Source organism: Hyaena hyaena, unplaced genomic scaffold (assembly GCF_003009895.1).
Source record: "Hyaena hyaena isolate Hyena2069 unplaced genomic scaffold, ASM300989v1 scaffold_70, whole genome shotgun sequence".
Lineage (NCBI taxonomy): Eukaryota > Metazoa > Chordata > Mammalia > Carnivora > Hyaenidae > Hyaena > Hyaena hyaena.
Genome location: NW_024080701.1, coordinates 2,008,564 through 2,033,131, shown reverse-complemented (window position 1 = coordinate 2,033,131; position 24,568 = coordinate 2,008,564). Strand labels below are relative to the sequence as shown.

Below are 24,568 nucleotides of genomic sequence, written 5' to 3'. Positions count from 1 at the left end.
TATATATGACTCCCTGTTCTCTCAGGCGTTCTACATGGAGGTGGGCTGACACACACCACCAGGAAAGCATCATGTATGCAGGCAGTCAAGAAAACCTAAAACAGAGACTGGAAAGTAGGTGTGTTCTTAACTACTAAAACAGTTTAGCACTTGGACTCTCACTGATGTAGTAAACACTATAATGGCAGCATTATCTAATGATATAAGGGAGGTTAGTACTACAACCTTGTGCCAACCTGAGTATGTGAGGGTGGTATAAGTAGGTCCTACTCTATGAAGGGGATATAAGCTGACCTCACTGGCACCCAGCTGACAGCCAGAAACATGGGGTGCCAAGTGGTTGCTTTGGACTTGGATAGATGGAGACGCTGAGGACTTTGAACATGCTGAGGCAGAAAAACAAACTTCAAGATTTCAGAGAGGTTGCATGCCTGTGTGGCTGGGTTGGTTAAGCATCTGACTCTTGATTTTGGCTTGGGTCATGATCTCGTGGTTTGTGAGTTCGAGCCACACATCAGGCTCTGAACTGTCAGTGCTTGGGATTTTCTCTCTCTCTCTCTCTCTCTCTCTCTCCCTCTCTGCCCTTCCCCTGCTCTTGCTGTCTCAAAATAAATAAATAAACTTAAAATATAAATATAAATAAATAAATAAATAAATCAGAGAGATTATCTCTAATGGGCAAGGAAGATATTATAGGTCTCAGAATCCAGAGTAGAAACCACTGCAGGCCAGTTACTCTGAAATGAATTTACAAGTGAAATGAAACACACTGACGTGAGTAGTATTCAAGAACAACTAGGCTAGCGATAAAAAAACATTGGGATTGGGAGTAAATGGAATGCAGCCCAACCCCTTAACCTGAGACTACTTATCTCTAAAGTAGAAATAATAATACTGCCTTGACCACCTATCAGGGTCGTCTGAGGCCCAAAGGAGACAGAATAAGAGAAGTACACAGCTCACAGCAGAATCCATGAAGTTCTATATTAAGGCAGGATACTATTTTATCATGGGAAAAGGAAATCAGAACTTCTGTTAGGCTGTTTCCATATCTGAAATAAGGGAGTCCAGATGAGCTCTGTGATTCTATGCATTTTTAAAGGTGTAGGATTCTCCATGAACTGTGTTATACTAAGTCAAAGCAACTGTCTAAAGGATTCTGTAGTCTTATTCTAGACCTTGACAGTGGTCAGCAAAGAGGTATATGGGGAGGACATGGTTCCTGATTTATTTATCTATCTAAAGGCTATAGATAAGGGTCAGTGGAATTGAAGAGTAACTGCAATGTAATAGAATATTAAAGAGTATGAAGGATATAAAGAATATGAAAACTAGCTCAGCTTTCTTTCTTTTTTCCTTCTACTGTGTAATTAATCAGACAAAGTATAAAAGACACTACTGTATTCTGTAATCAGGCATCACATGCATTTAACTGAAAAATAGAGAATCCCTACACTCAGTCACAAAAACTTACAGTCTGGTTATGGAGACAAAAACAAAAGTGAAACAGAAGTCATTAAAAAAAAATGTAAAAGATAATAATCAGTACCTCCATTCCACTGTTTGGTGGAAGTGTCAGAATGTAAACAAGTTTGAGCAAGTGGTCCATGAAAATAACGTCATTTATCCAAATTCTAATGATGAGATTTTATGGTGTGTGGTAAAAGAGGTGCTACTGTCTGGTTATCTACATAGCCAAGAACCAAGAAGTGTGTTTGAGAGAAGAGGGAGGAAGGCTGTAAGCAATCCAAATAGCTGTAGCTAAATTCAAATAAAGCAGGGTTTTCCAACCTAAACTCTAGAGGGTCACCAGGTCTCCTGATCCCAGAGCAGGTCAGATGCAGCAAGCTGGGAGTAGAGAGACTACCAAAAGAGGAGAACATGGCTACTTTTTACCTACATTAGCAGAGAAAGAAAAGGTATAAAATGCACTACTACACAGCTCAGTTATTTTGGAATTCCTTATTTTACAATACAACAACTGCCATTCATAATCATTAACTAAATCAGCAAGAAAAACTATATACAATAATACCTACCAAAAAATTTTTCAAGTATAGTGATTTTATCTTTTAAATTTTTAGAGATTTAGTTTCAGTACTGGGGTAATTGATATATGTAGAACATCTTGTTCCAGAGATAAGATGTATACAAAAACAATATACACACTTGGAAATATTACCTTAGCAGTGAAGGCCTTTCTCGAGAGCAGGTGCTAATTAGGTATAACCTGTATGGTAAAGCAATCACAAAATGCTCTTGGGTATCCAGGTTGACTTCCTAGAGAAGTTGTTAATGAATTAATTTTTTTAAAAAATTTTTAATGTTTTATTTATTTTTGAGAGAGAGATAGAGACAGCATGAGCAGGGGAAGGTCAGAGAGAGGGACACACAGAATTCGAAGACAGGCTCCAGGCTCTGAGCTAGCTTTCAGCACAGAGCCCGACACGGGGTTTGAACTCATGAACTATGAGATCATAACCTGAGACGAAGTCGGATGCTTAACCGACTGAGCCACCCAGGCACCCCTAAATGAATTTAAAAGTAAATATTCACTGTATAGACTCTGTATAAACTCTAGAGGGTCACCAGGTCTCCTGACCCCAGAGCAGGTCAGATGCAGCAAGCTGGGAGTAGAGAGACTACCAAAAGAGGAGAAAGATGGCTACTCACCCCATGGAGAACATCATGGGGTGCCTGGGTGGCTCAGCTGGGTAAGCATCTGATTCTTGGTTTCCACTTAGGTCATGATCTTGTGGTTTCGTGAGTTTGAGCCCTGTGTCAGGCTTTGCGCTGGCAGTGTGAAGCCTGCTTGGGGTTCTCTCTCTGCCCCTCACCCACTCATGCTGTCTCTGTCTCTCTCAAAATAAACAAATAAAACTTAAAAAATAAAAAAAGTAAATGAACATCAAAATGTTCTAGTATGAAAATACTGGAGAGGCACCTGGGTGGCTCAGGTCAGGTAAGTGTCCGACTCTTGATTTTAGGGTCAGTTTGGATCTTGTGGATCCTGGGATCAAACCCTGTGTCAGGCTCTGTGCTAAGAGCATTCTCTCTTGCTCTATGCCCCTATCCTGTGCACATGCTCTCTCTCTCTCTCCCTCTCTCAAAATATATAAACTTAAAAAAAAAACAAACATACAGGAGTGGCACCTGGGTGGCTCAGTAGGTTGAGTGTCTGACTCTCGATTTTGGCTCTGGTCACGATTTCATGATTTGTGGGATCAAGCCCCACATTAGGCTCTGTGCTGACAGCTCAGACCCTGCTTGGGATTCTCTCTCTCCCTCTCACTCTGACCCTCTCCCATGCATGTGTGTGCTCATGTGCGTGCGCGCTCTCTCAAATTAAACAAACATTAAAAAAAAAATTCAAACTAGCTAAGAGTTAACAGAGTGGGAAAAGGAGCACAACTAGATCCAAATGAAAGAATCTGAAATATCAGATAAGAAAAACAGAGAAGGAAGAAGCTTCAGAAAGAAATAAAGTAGAGAAAATGGAATGGGGGAAAAGCAAGAAGACAGCAAAGTCTTCGAAAAGGCAAGTGGGGGCATAACCACCAGCAGGAGGACTGACAGAAGTTCTGGGGAAGAACAAACAGGTGTGACAAGTACTGAACTAGGGCTGAGCCAAATGCTTCTAATTCTCAAAAGTGTTGAAAACAAGACTATACATGAAACTTTTAAAAATAATTCTTGCTTAGGCAGAGGGTATTAGAAGATAATTCAGCTGTCTTCTTACTTGTCTAATATAGTGTTATTCAATTCTGAACAATAAAAAAGGTTTTTCTTGGTTTTCGATGTGATTTTTACAAGGAAGAAAACTGAGACTTTCTTCTTATCTAGCTGCAGCTGTTTCTGGCAGATCCACCATGCTTTTTTAAGATTTTTATTTTTAAGTAATCACTACACCCAATATGGGGCTTTAACTCACAACCTCAAGATGAAGAGTCACACGCTCCACCAACTGAGCCAGCCAAGTGCCCCAAGATCCACCATGTTTTTAACGTTTTTTTTTTTGTTTTTTATTTATTTTTGACACATAGAAAAAGCGTGAGCAGGGGAGGGGCAGAAAGAGACAGAAACACAGAATCTGAAGCAGGCTCCAGGCTCTGAGCTATCAGCACAGAGCCTGACGCGGGGGTTGAACCCACGAACTGTGAGATCATGACCTGAGCTGAAGTTGGCCGCTTAACTGACTGAGCCACCCACGTGCCCCAAGATACACCATGCTTTTTAAAAAAGGATTCTGAACTCCTTGATTTAGGACTCTGTTCCTCCTAACAAATGGACTTTTTGTTTGGGCCATTTTTTTTTTTTAACCTCATCTTGTCAATGAGTGATTGCTAGCTCTCTCCTCCTCCTAACCTTGTTATTTCTCCTCTCTGCCACTCCTGTTTGCAGTGGTGCTTTCCCTATCAAATGCTTTCAGGGACGGGAAATGACAGTCACAAAACACCACACTATAGCATTGTGACCTACCTACCACTGAGGTGTGCTTTCCAATTTCCCAGGCTTGGTCAATATAAACCTTACAGAAAGAGTCCTGCTTCTTATTTTTACATGTGCCCCTCAAGATCTCATTGAGAATAAACTCTTCACCAAAAGTAATACACAAGTATATTCTCTTTCATTAAATTTAGGTTTTCCTCCTTGTAAAGATACTACACACGAAACATCTACTAATCCCTCCCTACTTGAACCTTATACTTAATGTCCAATGTGCCCACTTTTTTCTGCATAGGAAATGTCCATAACTTCTCTTTATACTGGCCCCCACCCGCACCTTCCCCTGCCCCAGGTCAATTAGCTAGATACTTTCTGGCTCTAAAGTCAGGGCATGTCTCTCCTTATAACAAACTACCCATTAACCTTCTAAATTAGTTGTTCTTGACCAGTTTTCTGTCCTAGCAAATCTGAGGGGACCAACATACTTCTATCTGTAGTAATGGCTTACTAATGACAACAAATAATAAAAGAGATGGGAAGGAAGAAAGGGTGGGAGATGTATTTAAAAAAAACTCCAGAGTAGCCTCTAGTACAGAAGTCAGAGCATAGGCTCACCACCTAAAAAATGCCACTTTAACGATCAAATTTCAAAAAGGCTAGGTTGTAGGTCATAAGAATAAAAGTGCCATAGCAGAAATCAAAAGACATAGTAAATTACTTTAGTATGTAAAGTAATACAGAGATGTATCAATATTTACTGTGAGAGGGAAAAATAAGCAAGAGCTTCCACCTCAAACTTTATATTCTAAGGATCTCTCCAAAGTCCCCTACCAACCTTAGAATATCTTTAAGGCAGGCATAAATATGAGTTCACAGTAGTATCACTGAGTTCTCCAGTAGTTGTCATGACTTAAAAAAATATATATATTTTAATCTTTTTGGACAGTTTGCTTAACTGTCTAAAATAATGAAATACTCACCCTAACTTTGAGATGTTCTTTGCTAAGCTATTAGCCTGGGTTAAAGACTGATAGGATAATGCAAACCAAAGAGGCACCTTTCAGAATGACCATGTTATAGAGGGTGCTATTCCCAGTGAGGGTGAGGGGAAAATGAGACTGGAGTAGAGTTGCAGGAAGCAGGTGGGCCTGGGACCCGGAGGCAGCAGCAAGAACTAAGAACCTTGTGGGGGGAAGTCACTCAAAGTCTCCTTCCCTACTGAGCAGGGCATAGCTTATATGTTGGCTTTTTCTCTATTAAGTGCATAAGTTGTTGGGTAGCCTTCTAAGATGAGGACATTCAGACTTGGTTAAGGAGCTGTGAATGACAAAGGGAACCATAAGCTGTGAAAGTTTTTATAGATGCTGAATTGATTCTAATAAAAATTCTGGACTCGTATAATGCAGTGGGGTTTACAGAGACTCTGCCCTCCTGATCGAAGCAGCTAAAAAGGATAAAGGGCTTCCCTACAATAACTGCATACCTGGGACTCTGATCTAATGACAGGAATATGGAGAACCAAATATTTCACAGGATAATTATTGCTTGTATCTTAAGGAAACGCAAAGACCGAAAACATATTACACGGTATTCCAGACACAACACGGATTCAAATTTCATAGGATACTGCTGGGGGTGGAGGTGGTGGGGGGAGACAGACTCACAGAAGCTGACTTTTGCAACATGAAAAATAAAACTAGTTGATATAGGAATAGTGGGAAAGAGTATTATTTCAAGATTTTCCTGTATCATCTAAGTATTATTTTAAGAAAAATGAAAAAGCAAAAACTTACTTCAAAGAGCCACTGCTTTTCTAACAGATTAAGTTATTTTATCAATTTGAGAGGAATTATAGTTCCACCATTAAAAATAAAAGAAAAACTCACACACTCACTACCACTTGCTGTGGAAAGCAGTTTTAGGTCTATTAAAGATTAAGAGAACTTCACTACAGTCGATCAGAATGCAATCATTCCTAATTTACATATGCAGGGCATTGGTAAATACTGTTGTAACTGTTAATTAAATTTCATTATAATAAAAACATGTTTTACTTTAGTGGAACTTTAAAACGAAGTAAATATACCATTAAAAATATTTTCCTAGGGGGGCACCTGAATGTCTCAGTTGGTTAAGTGTCCAACTTTGGCTCAGGTCATGATCTCACAGTTCCTGAGTTTGAGCCACTCATTAGGCTCAGAGCCTGAAGCCTGCTTGAGATTCTGTGTCTCCCTCTCTCTGCCTCTACCCTGCTCACACTCTGTCTCTCTTTCTCCCTCTCTCAAAAATAAACAAACATTGGGAAAAAAATTTTTCCTAGGGGTACCTGGGTGGCTCAGTCCATTAAGCATCTGACTCTTGATTTCAGCTTAGGTCATGATCACGGCTGGGGAGATTGAGCCCCGAGTCTTGTTCTACACTGACAGTGTGGAGCTTGCTTGGGATTCTCTCTGTCCCTCCCCTTTGCTCTCTCTAGTTCTCTCTCTCAAAATAAACAAACTTTAAAAAAATATATATTTTAGACTCCAGAGTCTGAGATTCAACATAAAGGTAATAGCTGGCCTCTCTCCAGGAAATTACTAAAATAAAAAAGTACTTACTTACTTTATTATGTTAGAGAAAGAGAGAGAGAAAGAGAAAGAAAGAGAGAGAGTGTGAGCGCACACATGCAAGTAGGGGAGAGGGGCAGAGGGAGAGAGAGACAATCTTAAGCAAGCTCCATGCTCAGCATGGAGTCAGATGCAGGACTTAATCCCACGACTCTGGGATCATGACCTGCGCCGCACTCGGGAGTTGGACACTCAACCAAATGACCCATCCAGGTACGCCAAAAAACAGTATTTTAAATCAAATGAGGAACACGTGGGACGGCTTCAAAGACCTTTCCTTGGTCTCTCCCATTAAAGTTCCACATCTTTTAGAGCCTTTTTTTGTGGTGGGCAGTTTGGGAAAGTCCTTGGTTTAAACAACGAACAGCTGGATTTTCATCCTTTAAAGTTACAACCAGCACTGCAAGGGCATCAATTCAATCCCTCCAAAGAAAACTTATCTTGCTAAAGTATTTCCCACTAACATAGGCATTCTTTTTTTTTTTTTTTTTTAATATTTAGTTTTTTTAAAGTAGACTCCACACCTCACAACCCTAGGATTCAGAGTTGCATGCTTTGCCAACTGAGCAAGCCAGGTGCTCCTAACATACGGCATTTTTTTTTTTTTAATATTTTTTTAAATTTATTTTTGAGAGAGAGAGAGATAGAGACAGTGTGAGCAGGGGAGGGTCAGGGAGAGAGGGAGACACAGAATCTGAAACAGGCTCCAGGCTCTGAGCTAGCTGTCAGCACAGAGCCTGACATGGGGCCCAAACCCACGAACCGTGAGATCATGACCTGAGCCAAAGTCGGACGCTTAACCGACTGAGCCACCCAGGTACCCCAACATATGGCATTCTTGACAGAGTATCTTTTCCAGGGTGGCTCAGCTGGTTAAGCCTCTGACTCTTGATTTTGGCTCAGGTCATTATCCCATGGTTAGTGAGACTGAGGCTTACATTGGGCTCTGCACTGACAGCATGGAGCCTGCTTGGGATTCTCTCCCTCTCTCTCCGCCCCTCCCCTATTTGCAAGCAGGTGCATGCGTGCATTCTCTCTCTCAAAATATATGAACATCTAAAAAAAAATTTCTTTTCTAACTTGGAAGTGTAATGAAAAAGAGGACCAAAAAATATATTAAATAAAGAGATGAAGACTAACAGGTTGTAACTCTTCTTTTGCAAAAGGGCTGGAAATCAGCAACTAAACAATGGCCACATATGCCCTGTAGAGGGGCCCACTAGGTAATGACAGTACAAGGAAACATGACAATTTGAGAGCTTCTCTTACACGACTTTCTTTCCCTAAGAAGTTCTCGTAGATCTTAGGTAGTAAGTCTCAAGTTAAGGAAAAGCAGCTGTCAGGAGCCACCAAATCAGGACCCTCAAATACCACTTAGTCCCTGGGGCCAAGCCCCTCTGCACCCACCTCATCATCACTGTTGGACGTCTCAGAGTCTGAGGAGGCTGCAGGCTGACTCACAGGTGGCTCTTTCTCCTCGGAATCACTGCGCTTCCGCTTCGCCAGGGATAAGAGCTCCTAACAAGGCAGAAGTAGACGTGTGAGTTTTGTTCAACAGAGAAAAACATTCAAGTGCAGCAAAATTCCCACGTTCCCTAGATCTCTTCTACCTCTGTGTGCTTTCCATCGAAAAATGTCATCACGGGAACTTTTACCATACAAATAGACTAAGTACCAGTATTTCTTTTATTTATTTTATTAATGTCTTTTATTTATTTCTAGGAGAGAGAGAGAGAGACAGCATGAGCAGGGGAGGGTCAGAAAGAGAGGGAGTCACAGACTGAAACAGGCTCCAGGCTCTGAGCTGGCAGTCAGCACAGAGCCTGACGCGCGGCTCAAACCCACGAACCGCGAGATCATGACCTAAGCGAAAGTCGGACGCTTAACCGACTAAGCCACCCAGGCGCCCCTAAGTGCCAGTATTTCTAAGCACTAAAAAAATGATTTCAAAATCTGTCCTTTTCTTCTTAATGGGAAACCTATGTGTGAAATGGAAAAGTGACTAGAAAACTAAACTGGAAGTTACCCCAAAACTGTCACCATTTCCTCTATATGCTACAGAAGCACCGATTCTGAGGAACTGATATAAGAACCATGTTTTCAAAGGCAATTTGCTCACTGATCTTACTGGTATAGCTAACTAATACTCAAAGCACCCTCTCACTGTAATTCATGGGAAAAATGGCATTTGTGGGCTTTTCTGAATGAGTTGACAAACTTCAAGTTTCTAAGATCATTTTTTATTTTGAATGCTTGAACCAGAAAAAAAAGAGGTATATTTTTGGCATTTAATCCAAAGTCTGATAACAAGCAGTGCGGGCTTCTACACGACAATCCTAATGTGACAACCCACATGTTCCCATTCACCACCAGCTCTGCTGTGCCCTGGTCAACTGTGACAGATTAGAAGAGGAAGGATGTGCCAGTAAGTGTCATGAGTACAACCAGGATCTGCTCTCTTACATGGTTCCTTTCTCCAGTTACTTCTTGCCAACTCAGACCGGTCACCCAAAAATGCTACAAATGGAAACTTCCGTGGTTCTTGATCTCTGTACTATCAGTACCAGTCCAAAATTATACTGTATTTACTTGGCATCGGGTACTTTTCTAAGTATCTAACATTTAATCTTCATGACAACCTTGAGGTAAGTGCTTTTGTCTTCCCCATTTGAAGAGAAAGAAACTAAGCAGCAGGAGGGGTTAAGTAACTTACCCAGGGTAACACAGCTAGTACATGATAGAGCCAGGATTCAAACTAGTGGCAGAGAATCCTAGCTCCAATATTCAGTCATGGCCTACCAGTCTAAAACATTATTCCCCTTTGTCAAAAAAGAGAAAAATACAACTAATAAATACTAGCAGTATTATTTCTTGATGATGATGGTGCTATACAATTATAGGTCAAGTGCCAAGATGGATTTTAAAATAATAGACTGCTACAAGTAGCTATTTTCTTCTTCCAGTCTCTTTCTATTTTAGGAGTATACTCTCCTTGGCCAGAATGAGAAAATGACCTTCTCAGATTAACAGCTGACCTGCTCTCTTCTTCATAAGCAGTCATGAAATGTTACTCTTCTCAATTCATTAAAGCAAGCTAGCACACCAACTTCCAACTTCATGAAAAGGCTGAAGATCTTAAGAACATTCTACATTTTCACTCCAAAACAGTAACTTCCATTTACCAAATGCAAATTACAGCAATACGTGTATGTGTTTATGGTCTTTTAAAAAACTTGAAGGGGTGCCTGGCTGGCTCAGTCAGTGGAGCAAATGACTCTTGATCTCAGGGTTGTGAGTTCGAGCTCCACACTTGTGTAGAGATTAATTAAAAATAAAATCTTTAAAAAAATAAAAAAACTTGAGGTGTAAATAACATCAAGTACATTTTATCCTTTCTTAGGTATAAATTCTATGAATTTGGACAAATACAAACAGTTTAACCAATTCTACAATCAAGATATAGGGAAATTTCATCATCCTCACAAATATTGCTATAATTTACATTTGGTCAACAGGAGTCACAGTTTTGGTATTTTAGAAAAAAGACTGTTCTTACTATCATCAGCCCTTTCAGGAAATCAGTGCTCTTCATATTCTTTCCTCCATCCCCCAACAACCACAGACCTGTTTTCTGACTCTACAAACAGATCTACCTATTGTAGAATATCACAGAACTGGAATCATATAGTATGTATCCTTTTGAGTCTGGCTTCTTTACTTAGCAAAATGCATTTGAGATTCATTCATGTTGCAGTACGTATCAACAGTTTATTTCTTTTTACTGTTAAGAAGTATTCCATCATGTGGTTGTACTACACTTTATTTTTAAAAAATTTTTAATGTTTTATTTATTCCTGAGAGAGAGAGAGACAGACAGACAGACAGCATGAGCAGGGGAGGGTCAGAGAGAGAGAAAGAGATACAGAATCTGAAGCAGGCTCCAGGCTCTGAGCTAGATGCGGGGCTCGAACCCACGAACCGTGAGATCATGACCTGAGCTGAAGTCGGGCACTTAGTCGACTGAGCCACCCCGGCGCCCCTGTACTACATTTTATTTACCAGCTGAAAAACATTTGGGTTGTTTCCATTTTGGGGCAATTCATGTTCATATACAGGTTTCTGTGTAAATATAAGTTTTTATTTCACTTGGGTATACACCTAGAAAGAGAATTTCGGAGTTACTTGGTAATTGACATAATACCTCTACTATTATCCCCCCCACACACATTACCTTAATGCAGATTTTTAAATTTAAAAAGATTTCTGATAAGTTATCACTTTCCTGACCCTTTGTACAAATGCAAAGAAATCTGTTTTAACACCAACTCACTATAACAGGGATTTTGGACACCTAGCAATCAAACCCTACCCTGAAACATTAACTATTACAAGCAGTAGGCATCCATTAAAAGTTACTGTAACTTAAGTGTTGAAATGTTAATACTGCCTTCCTGTTAAAGAAGTTCCACTCTAGGGACACCTAGGTGGCTCAGTATGCTGGGCGGCTGACTCTTGGTTTTGGCTTGTGTCATGACCTCATAGTTCGGGAGTTCAAGCCTGGCATCAGGCTCTGTGCTATCAGTGTGGAGCCTGCTTGGGATTTCACTCTCTCCCTCTCTGCCCCTCCCCCACTAGGGTTTCTGCTCCACTCTATACTAAAAACCTAACAAAAGACTCTCTTTCATCAACAATCAATTACGTCTGACAGACACAGTCCCTCTTCTCAGACATTCAATACCGTATTAACAATAGTATGGTGACAGCAAAGACCTCCTTAGCAGTGTGAAAGATACCCTTTCCACAAGTTAAGAATTGCACAAGTAACTAGGGGAGAATATGGCAAGGCTACTCTATAGTTAAGTCCCTTGGTCTACTGACGGCTTGTCAAGTACAGCTCATCAGACTAATATGCAATGGAAAGGTCTTTGCAACATGTGTATGTGAAGAGACCATCATCAGCTTTACTACTAGTGGGGGTTGACTGATCAACACCTGGACTTGAAAAAGCCAATCTAAAACGGATTCAGGCACAGGGCGTAGGTCCATCTGCAGCTCTCTCCTGCCAGCCCGATTCAACTGTACCACACTGGTTGAGATGTTTCTGTGTGTCCAGTGGTTCTCTCTCACCACTGTTCCTGTAGTTCATCTCATCCAGTGAAAACCTTCTCTACTTAGCTGGGTATGTACCTAAGGGAATGGCGCTCAGGGGTGCCAGCATGAGATATCAAGTTTAAGATGAACTAAAGACGTGCTTAAATTAAGGCCAATGCCCAAATACTATAGGTATGGCTGTGCAGGATGCCGCATCTGGCTTCTAGAGCAGTTTCATTAACACTGCTTAAAAGCCATATTTAACATTAAACTAGATTGCCAAAACCAAGACCCTAAAATAAAGCAAGTCTAATTGCACTAACGTAATGTTTATTAAAATAGCATCATTCTGGTTAAGATTAGAATTCTAATCAATACATAAAGACTCATAAACCTTAAGATTTCATTCCCTCACCCCTTCACTCACAGTATACTCTTTGTGATGTCATGTCAGGATCAATCAGTAATAAAGCAACTTAGCTCCCTCTTACTTACTTAAAGGAAATTAAACCTCTTCTTTTTTTTTTTTAATATTTTTATTTTATTTCTAGGATAGAGAGAGACAGCGTGAACAGGGGAGGGTCAGAGAGAGAGGGAGACACAGACTCTGAAACAGGCTCCAGGCTCTGAGCTGGCAGTCAGCACAGAGCCCGACGCGGGGCTCGAACCCACGAACCACGAGATCATGACCTAAGCGAAAGTCGGATGCTTAACCGACTAAGCCACCCAGGCGCCCCAAACCTCTTCTCTTTAATCAAACCTCCCATGATCACATGAAAGTGGGATATGTAGTCTGCACCCCGGAAATGAGAATAAAAGCCTACAGGGATAAGCCTCAGAGGTTTTTATGGCTAAGTAGCATGCTGAACTCTTTTTCACTTATTCATTTCATAAATGTAACTACTGTAAATAATTACTACCAGCTAGCCTGACCAAAAATCTTGGTTTAGTCAGGACTATCCTGATTTTAGCACTTCAAGTCCTTAATTCTAGGAAACTCCTCAGTTCCAGGCAAACCAGGATGGATGGTCACCCTACTACCAGCACCTATTATGTACTACCAAGCCCCAAAGACAGTCATCAAAAAAGATGGGACGCCTGGGTAGCTCAGTTGCTTAAGCGTCCAACTCCGGCTCACGTCATGATCTCGTGGTTCGTGAGTTTGAGCCCTGCATTGGGCTCTCGTGTGAACACAGAGCCTGCTTCAGATTCTCTGTCCCCCTCTCTGTCCCTTCTCCAGTCTCTCTCAAAAATAAGTAAACATGAAAAAAAAATATTTTAAAGACATACAGTCTGTGACCTCATTGAATTTAAAATTGAGTGAGGGAGATAGACAATAAACAAGAAACAATTATTATACCTTACGGTAAGCGCGAGGAAGAAAGTAAATCAAGTGAATGGGGGATGCATCTGTGATAAGGTGATCTGTAGAGGCTTCTCTGAGGCAATGACATTTAGGCTGAGACTAGAAACTTTAAAAGAGGAAAGAGAAGTGCAGTTTTCTGGACAGAGATCTCCAGATGGAATAGCTAAGGCCCTGAAGCTGGCAACAGCTTGGCTTATTTGAAGAACTGAAAGGGAACAAGTGTGAGTGGAGCTGAGAGGCAAGGGGGAGAGTGGAGTAGGGCTGGTTAGAGGTTAAAAAGAAACCAGATCATTTCAAGGTTTATAAAGCAGGATCAGGAGCATGCATCTTATCTGAAAGCAATGGGGAGCTGTCAAATTGTTTTAGGGGGAGTAACTATCTCCAGACGGTTTTTAAAACAGCATTCTAAATGACAGAGGAAGAGACCAGAGGGGTCAGGGTGGAAGTGTAGGAAGGAGTCAGAAGAAATCCACAGCAATGTCATCAGAGTGGATGGTGACCTGGATAAGGACAGAGAGAAGAGGGAGGAGTACAGAGATTCTGAGGGAAGAGCAGTAATTCACACAGGTTTAAACCTGAGATGTTCATTCTTATTCTCTGTAGGTAGAAGAACAAGATTCCAATGGCAGACATGGGTTACTTTTCAGGAGTAAGGAATGGAGCCATTGTGTGTACGTATGTTTTTGGGACAGGGAGGTTTTCTGGTTTGTTGGAAGTGTTTCAACAAGCATCTACTATTTTTTTTTTAAGCATCTACTATTTTTATCGAAGGAAAACAAATCAAAACAATGAACATATACACAAAAACCCTTCTGGGGGGCGCCTGGGTGGCTTAGTCGATTAAGCGTCCGACTTTCGCTTAGGTCATGATCTCGCGGTTTGTGGGTTCGAGCCCCGCGTCGGGCTCTGTGCTGACGGCCAGCTCGGAGCCTGGAGCCTGTTTCGGTCTGTGACCCCCTCTCTCTCTGACCCTCCCCTGCTCACGCTGTCTCTCTCTCTCTCAGAAATAAAACATTAAAAAAAAAAAAAACCTTCTGAAGTAATTCCAAAGTGGCAGTATAACAATCCTCTATGTTTCACATGATTGGTACAAAATATGGCAACTTATCCTTCCAATTTCCAGCCAAGAAATTATAGTCTTAGATAAAATATTGAATTCTATAAATGCCCATGATGTTATAAAAGAGACAAAATCACTTTTCAGCCCCATTCAAAATGTACATAAAAAAATTTCTATTGTTACTTGTTCTTACTTAGTTTCCTCCTCTAATATACTTTCTCACTAACGCACATTTCTTCTACCCCTTCAAGGGATATTAGTATTAAATCAGAGGGGTTGGAGCAAGAACCTCAAATTGACACTATCCTACCTCTGAATAATCCTTCTGTAACCAGAAAAGTCAAAAAACTTTACACCATGGATATGCCAAGTAGCATTTGTATATTCAACAAAGGTTTATTAAGTGCCTACTCTGTGTCAGGCAGGTATTAATATAATTATTTAAAAAAAACCTCTCTTTAGTGGCGCCTGAGTGGCACAGTTGGTTGAGCGTCTGACTCTTGATTTCAGCTCAGGTCATGATCTTGCAGTTCATGGGTTCGAGCCCCACATCAGGCTCTGTGATGACAGTGCAGAGCCTGCCTGGGATTCTCTCCCTCTCCCCCTCCCTCTCTGCCCGCCCGTGCACATGCTCTCTCTCTCTCAAAATAAATAAATCCACTTAAAGAAAAATCTGGAGAAACAGGACCAAAGACAAGATTTTTTTAAAAATTTATTTTGAGAGAGAGAGAGAGAGGGAGAGGGACAGAAAGAGAGGGAGAGTCAATCCCAAGGAGGCCCCTGTGCTGTTGGCACAGAACACAACACAGGGCTCGAACCCACGAACCTTGACATCACGAACTGAGTTGGGTGCTTAACCGACTGAGCCACCCAGTTGTCCCTCCAGCTTTTTTTTAAAGTAGGCTCCATGCCCAATATGGGATGCGAACTTACCACCCCAAGATCAAGAGTCACATGCTCTACCGACTGGGCCAGCCAGGCCCGAAGCACACATTATTTTCAACTACCTACTTGATGTTTCTACTTAAATTTATCACAGACAACTTTAAACTCTATATTCAAGACTGAATTTATTTACCTTTTTTTTTAATGTTTATTTTGAGAGAAAGAGAGAGAGAGAGAGTGCATAAGCAGGGGAGGGGCAGACAGAGGGGGGAGAGGATCCAAAGGCGGCTCTGCGCTGCCAGCAAAGAGCTCAATGCAGGGCTCGAACTCACAAACCATGAGATCATGACCTGAGCCAAAGCTGGACGCCTAACCAACTGAACCACCCAGGTACTCCCCATGCTCTTCACCTTTAAACCTGATCTCCCCCAGAGTTCTCCATCTCAGGCCAGAACCTCCTCTTCCTCACCTTCAACATTCAATCATCAAGTCCTCTCATTTAAACCTTAATATTATGTCCGATCAAATCTACCTTCTGTTGTCTCTGTAAGTACCATACCAGTCCAAGTCAAGCATTCATTTAATAAACACTGACACAGTATCTGCTGCATACCAGGCCTGTCCTAAGTGCAGGGATACTATAGTAAACAAATCACCTTGCCTTCCTGGAGCTTCCATTCTAATGGAACTTATGCTCTCCACCATCTCTCACCTGGACTCCTCTCTCTACCACCTAACTAGTGTCCCTTCTCCAGATTACCCTCCACATAACAGCCTAGGCAAACTTTTTTAAAGATGAATCTGAACACCTCTTCCAGCTTAAAATCCTTCCAGCTTCAATCCTTCCTATCCTCAGAAGGAAGTCCAAAGTCCTTAATATCGCCAACATGTCCCTATCAGTAACTTAAAAACTTTTTAACCCCAGCCCACAGTAAGATCAATGATACCTCAAGAGCCAGTATATACGAGAAACATAGGTTTCAGAAAACAACACTGACACATGATTTTTTAAAAAATTTTATTAAAAAAAAATATACCCAACATGGGCTCAAACTCACAATCCCAAGATTAAGAGTCACACGCTGTAATGACTGAGCCAGCTAGGTGCCCCTGATGTTTTCTATTTGATTCAATTTCATTTTCATTTTTAATGCTGGTTGTGATTCATTAAACTGACTTTTCCATCTTCAAAGGGTCCAAATAGAGACTACTGCAGCTTCATATGTACTTTCTCTCTCCAACTTGGTATATTCCAGTCACTGTGTGTTTCTTTCAGTTTCATTAGGGTGCTAGGTCCTTCCTGCCCCAGTGCTTCTGTGCATTCTGGCCCTTCAACCATAAACACTCAACATGTCTTTGTGCCCTTCAGTCTTTTAATCTTTTCCTTAACACATATTCCAGGTCTCAGTTTAAGTGTCACTCGCTGCAGGGTCACTTGTCACACTCTCACAATATCCTTGCTCTTCCCTCATAGACTCTAGCAAAACTGAGGAAGTGACTCTTTGAGCAATGCTTGCCCTGCCCCATGCCCAGCCCTCCTCCTCCTCTCTCTCTCTCCTCTAAGCTCCTTAAAGGTGGATACTACTTCCATTCTGTTCACCCAATAATAGTCCTAGTGCCTAGCACTGTCTAGCACATTTACTAAAAGATAAACAAGCTGTGCCCTTGGGGAACTTACAGTCTAGGAAGGGAGCAAGAAGTACATCGACAGATTTGGGGTTGAGAGATCCGTTCTGAATTTTTCTTAAAAGCCTCTCTGTTAAACCTCCCATGGAACTCCATCTTCTCAGCACAGAAAAGGTGAGCGATATTAGCAAAGGAGTTACATCAAGCTGGATGCAACATTATAACACATTTAAAAACTTCAGGAGTCAACACTGACCCTTCTCACAAGTTCTTCATCCTAGACTTCTACCAAATTCTGATCCTAATATAAAGAAGACTATATGAGAGGCACAACTTTTAAAGTTCCCAACTTTTATGGGGAAGGTTTATAGAAGGATACTTTATAACAATGGTATTTTTTACATATGCCTAAAAATAACTCCTTAGAAAATACTTTGGGGCCTATTCTTTCAAAGACAAACTTAATTATTGCTACTTCAAGTATCATGAGCAGAGAAAAAGAGGACATGACAACATAATCACCATTTTAAACAAGATAGGAAGTTATGAAATAAAGCATTCTAGTATGCATGTAGCTCAATTTATTTTTCTTGAGAAAGGCAGAGTAAAGTTTTTATAAATACTGAGTTGTATTGATCTGAATAAAGAACTCTTATTACTTTATTACCTTTGGATACTTTCCATTTTCTAAGACCCACTGCATAAATATTATTCCATTAAGAGCAACACACATTATTTCCATGGAAGTACATGATGGAGTAAACAAACAAACTAGGTTTGTCTTGAACTCTTTTCCAAGGGGTATCAAAAGCAAGTTATCTTTGGGATTTGCAAATTCTAAAATGTTGAAGAAAGGGTATGCCTAACATAAAAAAATAAGGTCACTATGTTAAAAGAAATCCTTCAAATTCTCAAAGGTCTGAGTTTTTAAAACCTTTTAAAGTGAAAACAACTTTAAACTACGCTGATTCAGTTACTGTACACCTTTCTTCCCATCACGAAGAAAGGAAAAACAAATAGGCCTCAATAAAAAGCATCCCAACAATTCAAACAGCTTCAGAGATTTAGAAAAGCCAACAGCTTTGCCATCTCAAACATCTCTGTTAAATTTCTTCAGTTGTGCATACATCATGGCTGGGACAGGAAGCTATTTCTCTCCCAAACTACTTAAGGCATCTTACTATAAAGATTAACTTGCACACAGACAGTGGTCTCAATCATTAACATAAATAAGTACCTGGATGCACACAGTAAAATGCAGAGTCAAGGGCTCTATCCCCAGAGAGTCTGATTTGGTAGGTCTGGGATGGGAGCCCCTGCAAAGTACATTTTAAATAAACAATTCAGGCAGCTTCTGACACAGGTGGTCTTCCTCCTACCACCAGAAGAACCAGCATAGAAGGCTCACCTGCCTCACTTTCAGCAAGAACTAAACTGGAAGGGATACTTCTAACATAATGGCTTAGGTTCCCATCTGGAAAACCCAGGGACAAAAGACCTCCTTTCTGACTGTGCTTCACTCACACTAGACCTTAGATTTGTCACAGTTTGGTCTTTCCCGCAAGAACCGTACACTAGACAGTGTTCCACCCCCAACGAAGACCCAGAACCAGATTGGAGCGGCCCAAGATGTCTTGGTCAGAAAGGCCTGGGATGCATTAATTTCGTCCTGAGGATTCCAAAGATGCTGAAACCAGCCTGACTTGGAACTTCTGCTAAAGGTCTCTAGTTAAACTTCTAGGGGGCAGATCTTTGTTTTTGATTCCTCTGAGAGCCTGGCACAGCACTGAACAGATAAATAGAAGGCACTGGTGCCTCTGTTAGGATGTACAGGGAAAGGGAATTTTGATCTGGTTCCCATCTGATAAAAGAATGCCAATGAGAGTGGTTGCAGACAAAGTTGAAATTGCTGTTAAATTGTATTAGGTATTACTTACAAATTTTATGCTAATTTCTTTTTATAAACAGATAAAGCTAGGTTTAAAGTTGCAATCCCTTCCAGTGTCCACTTTGGAAAGGCTCTTTGTGGATCAGGTAGAACCTCTCTACCACAAAAGGAAGCTCTCAATTCATTTCATTTGTTAGAATTCTGTGGAAAATCACTATGGACAGAGTAATTTGCAGCTTAGTTCATTCATTATCAGTCTCAGAGCGCTTTACCAAAGAAGCTCCCAAAATATCTTTTTAAGTGATGTAACAATTTCCTCTAAACTATTCCATGGACTTTAAAAACATGAATTCTAGCAATGTGGAAAATGACCGTGAAACATCATTCTCATTTTGCACTATAAAAAATTAAAAGATGAACTGATTAAGTTGGTATAGTGAGGAGTATGGGCCTTGCAGTCATGCAGATACATAGTTCAAATTCCAACTCTACCACCACCAAATTGTGTGAATCTAGGTATGTTACTTCTTGAATCTCCATTTTCCTCATATGTAAAATAGGGAAAATGATACCAACTTCACCATCAGTTGAAAACTTGACAATGTAAGTAAAGCACCTGAGGTTGACTAGTTCACCCCAAACACTATGTAAACAGTAGCTGATGTTATTATTAGAAATACCGACATTTCTCGATCAGAAAAAAAAAAGTTCTAATCCTCCTAAGTGCCAGTCTAAAATTATCAACCAAACTTTTCCAAACCAAGAATATGTTTTTTATATTTTTGTAAATTTCAGGAGCCTTTCAGTTCTGATCCCCAAACAAGGTTTTCTTCCTCTGATAAAGCCCCACTACCTTCCCACCTAAATACCACCATTTTCAAAACAGTCCTCTTTTTCTTCAACACATTTGAAAAAGTCCACCCCTTTCATGCCTTAACAGTTTAGTCCTGAGACCTCTGGCCTAGTCCAAAGAACCCCCAACAAGCCATTTATACAAAAGCCTTACTTTGCAAGTTCTTGTACCAATATTATGTCTTACAAATACTTAATCCTTATAATACCCCAATTAGATACTCAAAGTTAACGTTGTATCAAGAGTTTACAGTTACAGCCAAAAGATACACGGCTAGAAAACAGCATAGCCAGCCTAGAACTCAAAATTTCAGATTCTAAATTCACTACTCTCTACTCAAATTATAAAGCTACTATCTCTTGCATATTCTTTCCTCCTCTCATTTGTTCACAAAACATGGGAAGAATCTTCTGGTATCACTAGAGCACTGCTAAAAGGACAGCTTTCTCCCTAGTATTTTCTAGGATATAAAAACAGTTCAACCCTAAGGCAGTGAGACCAAAAGTTACTTTCAATGGCTCCTGCATAATCTTCAAATAAGAAAGAATTATGGGATGCTTCATGAAAAGGGCCAAGAGGCCTCAACCATAGTCCTTCCATATTCTCCTATATATTTCTCCACTTCTGCCCACTTTCCTCCTCCCAAGAGTTTTCTTGGGTCTGACATCTCAACAGAGACTCTTCTCAACCACAAACGACCCTAGTTACCAAATAGATTTGTGTCCACAGCTAAGTCTTCCTCATCAAGCACGGCAGAGGTTTCCCGGGACGTTTAAGAGTGTCCCTCCTCTTGGTCCACACCCCTTGTCTGAAAAACTTCATCTTCCAGAGCCCACACCTTCTCGCCCCCCGCCCCCACCATCCCACACTCACCCTTGCACCTCCTCCCAAATCTCCCAGCCTCCTGGGTTGGCGGGCGATACTTCCTATCTCTCGGGACCCGGATCGCCCGGCCTGCAGCCCGCCGCTCCGATCTGGCCCCAGAAGATCACGGACCGGTCTGGTTCCCCAAGCCAGAGGCCCACCAGCCTGGTCCCTGCCCCGCCTCCCGGCCCAAGGCGCCAAGTCCTCGGGGTTCCTTCTCCAGGCCCCGGCCAGACTCCGAGGGCCCCGGACGCTGCGGGGAACACAAGAAGGGGGTGGCAGAGGAGGTCAGGGCACGGGGCGGGCCGAGAGCTCGGGCCAGGAGGCCCCGGACCCGGCCAGCTCCTGGCTCCCGTGGCCCGGACTCAGCCCTCCCGCTCCGCCGGCCCGCGCCTCCGCGGCCTGCCCTCACCTGATCCAGGTTCTCATCGCTGCCGCTGTCCTCCGTGTCCGAGTCGATCACGACGCGGCCTTTCCGCTTCTTTACCATGGTGGTCCCCCGGCTCCCACGCCGGACGCCGCCCGGACTCCCCTCTTGCCCGCCTGCCAGTGGGACCGCCACTGCCGCCGCCGCCGCCGCCGCTCGACCCACACAAAGGCGACCGCGCATGCGCGCTCCTCTCCGCCCCTGGCCCCGCCCCCCGCTCGTCGCACGCAGTTCGCCGGCGCCCGGCGCCCCGCCCTACCCCACCCCCGACGCAGCGTAGGAGGCGGAGCCCCGTACAGGGCTGGGTTCCGGGCAGTGGAGAGCCGTCCGGTACCCTGCGCGGGCGCGGGGAAACCTTGGGTGTGTCTCCTCTACGGGGATGAACCTTGGTGTGCTACTTACCTATCGTGTACGGGGGCTGCAAGCATCTGGCTGCAGAGCATCAAGTCTTTCAACTGGCCCACACTGATGGAATGTCGAGGGCGATGTCGGGGACCTCCTGGAAGACACAAGTTGGCTGGACCATGTTGAAGACATCCGTCGGGTATCAAGCCTGCTTTCCTGGACTGTGCAAGTGACACCTGAGCTGGAACCTGGAGGATGCATCCGAGTTACCCAAAAGAAGACTAGAAGGAAAGGTGTTCCAAGCAGAGAACCGCGTGGGCAAAGGCCCATAGATAATTGAAAATATTGGGTTCAGGGAACTGAAAGTTCATTATGGAACACAGAATATGATGTGTGTGAAGGGACGTAGCGACCACATTATTCATTACCTAATAAGCTATAATCATAACTTTATAGTATTGAAAAGTTTTAAACTGACGAATGACGTTATTAGATTTGTGTTTTAAAAAGATTATTCTGAACGTAGTTTGATGAATTAATTAGAAGAGAGGGAGCCTAAAGGCGAGAAGACCACTTAGGCTGTTGGTATCATTATGGCAAGAGATGAGGGTGCCCCCAACTAAGGAAGAATCAGTGAAAATGGAGAGAAGTGGATGGATTCTGGATAATTTGGAAGCCAGAATTTCCAGGAATTGAATATTAGTTGGGAGAGGGGTAAGGCGAGGTCCCCCCCACACAAATAATGCTTAAAATTTGGCTTAGCAATCTAATCTTACGGGTGGTGAGTTGGCCCTTCATCGAGATAAGGAACATAAGTGTAAAGGAGGTTTGGGAGACTGGTGTATGCAGGAAATAAGTTCCATTTTTTTACCTGTGGAAGTCACCTGATTAAAAGGGCAACTTCAGAGGCACCTGGCCAGCTCAGTAGATAGAGCATGCGACTCTTGATCTTGGGGTTATGAGTTTGAGCCCCATTTTGAGTAGAGAGATTACTTAAAAAAATAAAAGGGCAATTTCTGAAGTGATTGCTTTGTGGGATTTGAGAATATAGGGTAGGGAGCATAAGCAATAATAATTTGAAAAGGTTCTCAAAACTTTTGGGGACTCCATTAATTCTTTATTCTGGTAGCGAACTTAGGAGTTAGACTCCAGTCTCCTCTGGGCATTACTGGGCACAGGCAAGCTGATGAATCCTTGCTTTCTGACCCCATTTTTCTTTTCCCTTATACTGTCGAAATTTTATTTTCTCCAGTAAGTTGCAATACATATCACAAACGTGCATGATGTAAAATGGTAATAAAAGAAAATATCATACCAGGCTTAGAGGAACCCCTAGAAATAAACACATACTTAGATGTTCAGTTTGCTTCCAGCTAGCTTGAAAATGTGTTCAGGATTAAGTTAGAGAAAACAACTTGACTAAGGCCCAATTACCTCTTTATTCCAAAAGACTTTTCCTAAGATGTAACCCCTAGATCACTCTCCTCCTTGGAGACTGAGCCCATGGCCAGAATGACTCAAAATGACCAGGCTAGTTTCCCTATTTCTAGGCACCCTGAATTTCGGTGACTTTCTGTGAGGACCCTCTTTTTTTTTTTTTAATTTTTAAAATGTTTTTTATTTATTTCTGAGAGAGAGACAGCGTAAGCAGGGGAGGGTCAGAGAGAGAGGGAGACACAGAATCCAAAACAGGCCCCAGGCTCTGAGCTAGCTGTCAGCACAGAGCCCGACACGGGACTCAAATGCACAAACCGTGAGATCATGACCTGAGCCAAAGTCGGACGCTCAACCGATTGAGCCACCCAGGTGCCCCGTGAGGACCCTCTTTATATGTATTAATAGAAGAAGACCAGGGTCTCCGGGTGGCTCAGTTGGTTAAGCATCCAGACTTCTGCTCAGGTCATGATCTCATGGTTCATGAGTTTGAGCCGCGCATAGGTCTCCATACTGACAGTGGGGACTCTGCTTAGGATTCTGTCTCTGCCCCCCTCTCTTTCTCTCTCTCACAAAAATAAAAATAAACTTAAAAACAAGTCAGTGGCCCTTGACTACAGTTAACGAAGATATGTTCTAAGGCACCTGGCAGGCTTAGTGGGGATAACATATGACTCCAATCTTGGGGTCATGAGTTCAGGCCACATGTTGAGTGTAGAGATTACTTAAAAACTAAAACAAAAACAAAAACAAAAAACGGGGGTTCTTTCTTTGAGTGAAATCTATTGATTTCAGTTTTTCTGTAAGGGATCTTTTTTTTTTTTTTAATTTTTAACGCATATTTATTTTTGACAGAGAGGGAGGCAGAGAATCCAAAGCACCCTTGGTGCTGACAGCAGAGGCTCATTGAGGCTCAAACTCAGGAACAGTGAGATCACAACGTGAGCCAAAGTCAGACGCTTAACCGACTGAACCACCCAGGTGCCCCTGCAAGGGATCTTCTAACACTTCATGGGCTAGAGTTAGTCCATATTGAGACTAGACAGTGTCTAAATTGAATGAATAAACATACTGTACTCTAAACTTCCTCTTGAGTTGGCTTCCCAGAGAGCCCAAACTGTGAAAGTTTTCCCTTAGTAAATGACAGTAATGATAAATCGGCCTCTTTGGGTTGTAATAAAGTTTAGATTAGTTAACATATGTAAAAACTTGCTGGGAATACTTCCTTGCATAGAGTAAGCCCTCAATAAATGTCAGCTAGAATATCGTTTTTTTATTGTAAAAATTATTCCTACTGGGACCCCTGGCTGGCTCAGTCAGTAGAGCATGCAAATCATGATCTCAGGGTCATGAGTTCCAGCCCCACGTTGGATGTAGAGACTACTTTTAAAAAAAGTATTCCTACTGGGGCACCTGGGTTGCTCAGTCAGTTAAGCATCCTGACCTCTGTTCAAGTTGTGATCTCATGGTTGGTGAGGTCAGGCCCCACGTCGGGCTCTCTGCTGTCAGCACAGAGCTCACATTGGATCCTCTGTACCCTGCTCTCTCTGCTCTTCCCCCACTCATTCTTTCTCTCTCTTCCTCCCTCAAATAAATAAATTAAAAAAAAATTAGAGGTGCCTGGGCAGCTCAGTCAGTTAAGCGTCTGACTTTGGCTTTGGTCATGATTTCTCA

The 24,568-nt window shown here is 42.1% G+C and overlaps 1 protein-coding gene across 1 annotated transcript in view; it reads right to left on the bottom strand.

The window, feature by feature from the left end:
• RTF1 (RTF1 homolog, Paf1/RNA polymerase II complex component) overlaps window positions 1-21,298 on the bottom strand; it is a 50,704-nt gene extending 29,406 nt beyond the window's left edge. Inside the window, exons 1-2 of the mRNA XM_039232855.1 lie at window positions 21,101-21,298; window positions 8,463-8,573 (exon numbers count right to left, since the gene is read on the bottom strand). Coding sequence (XP_039088786.1) covers window positions 8,463-8,573; window positions 21,101-21,298 — 309 coding nt within the window. The remainder of the gene's footprint in view (window positions 1-8,462; window positions 8,574-21,100) is intronic.
• Between the last annotated feature and the right edge of the window lie 3,270 nt (window positions 21,299-24,568).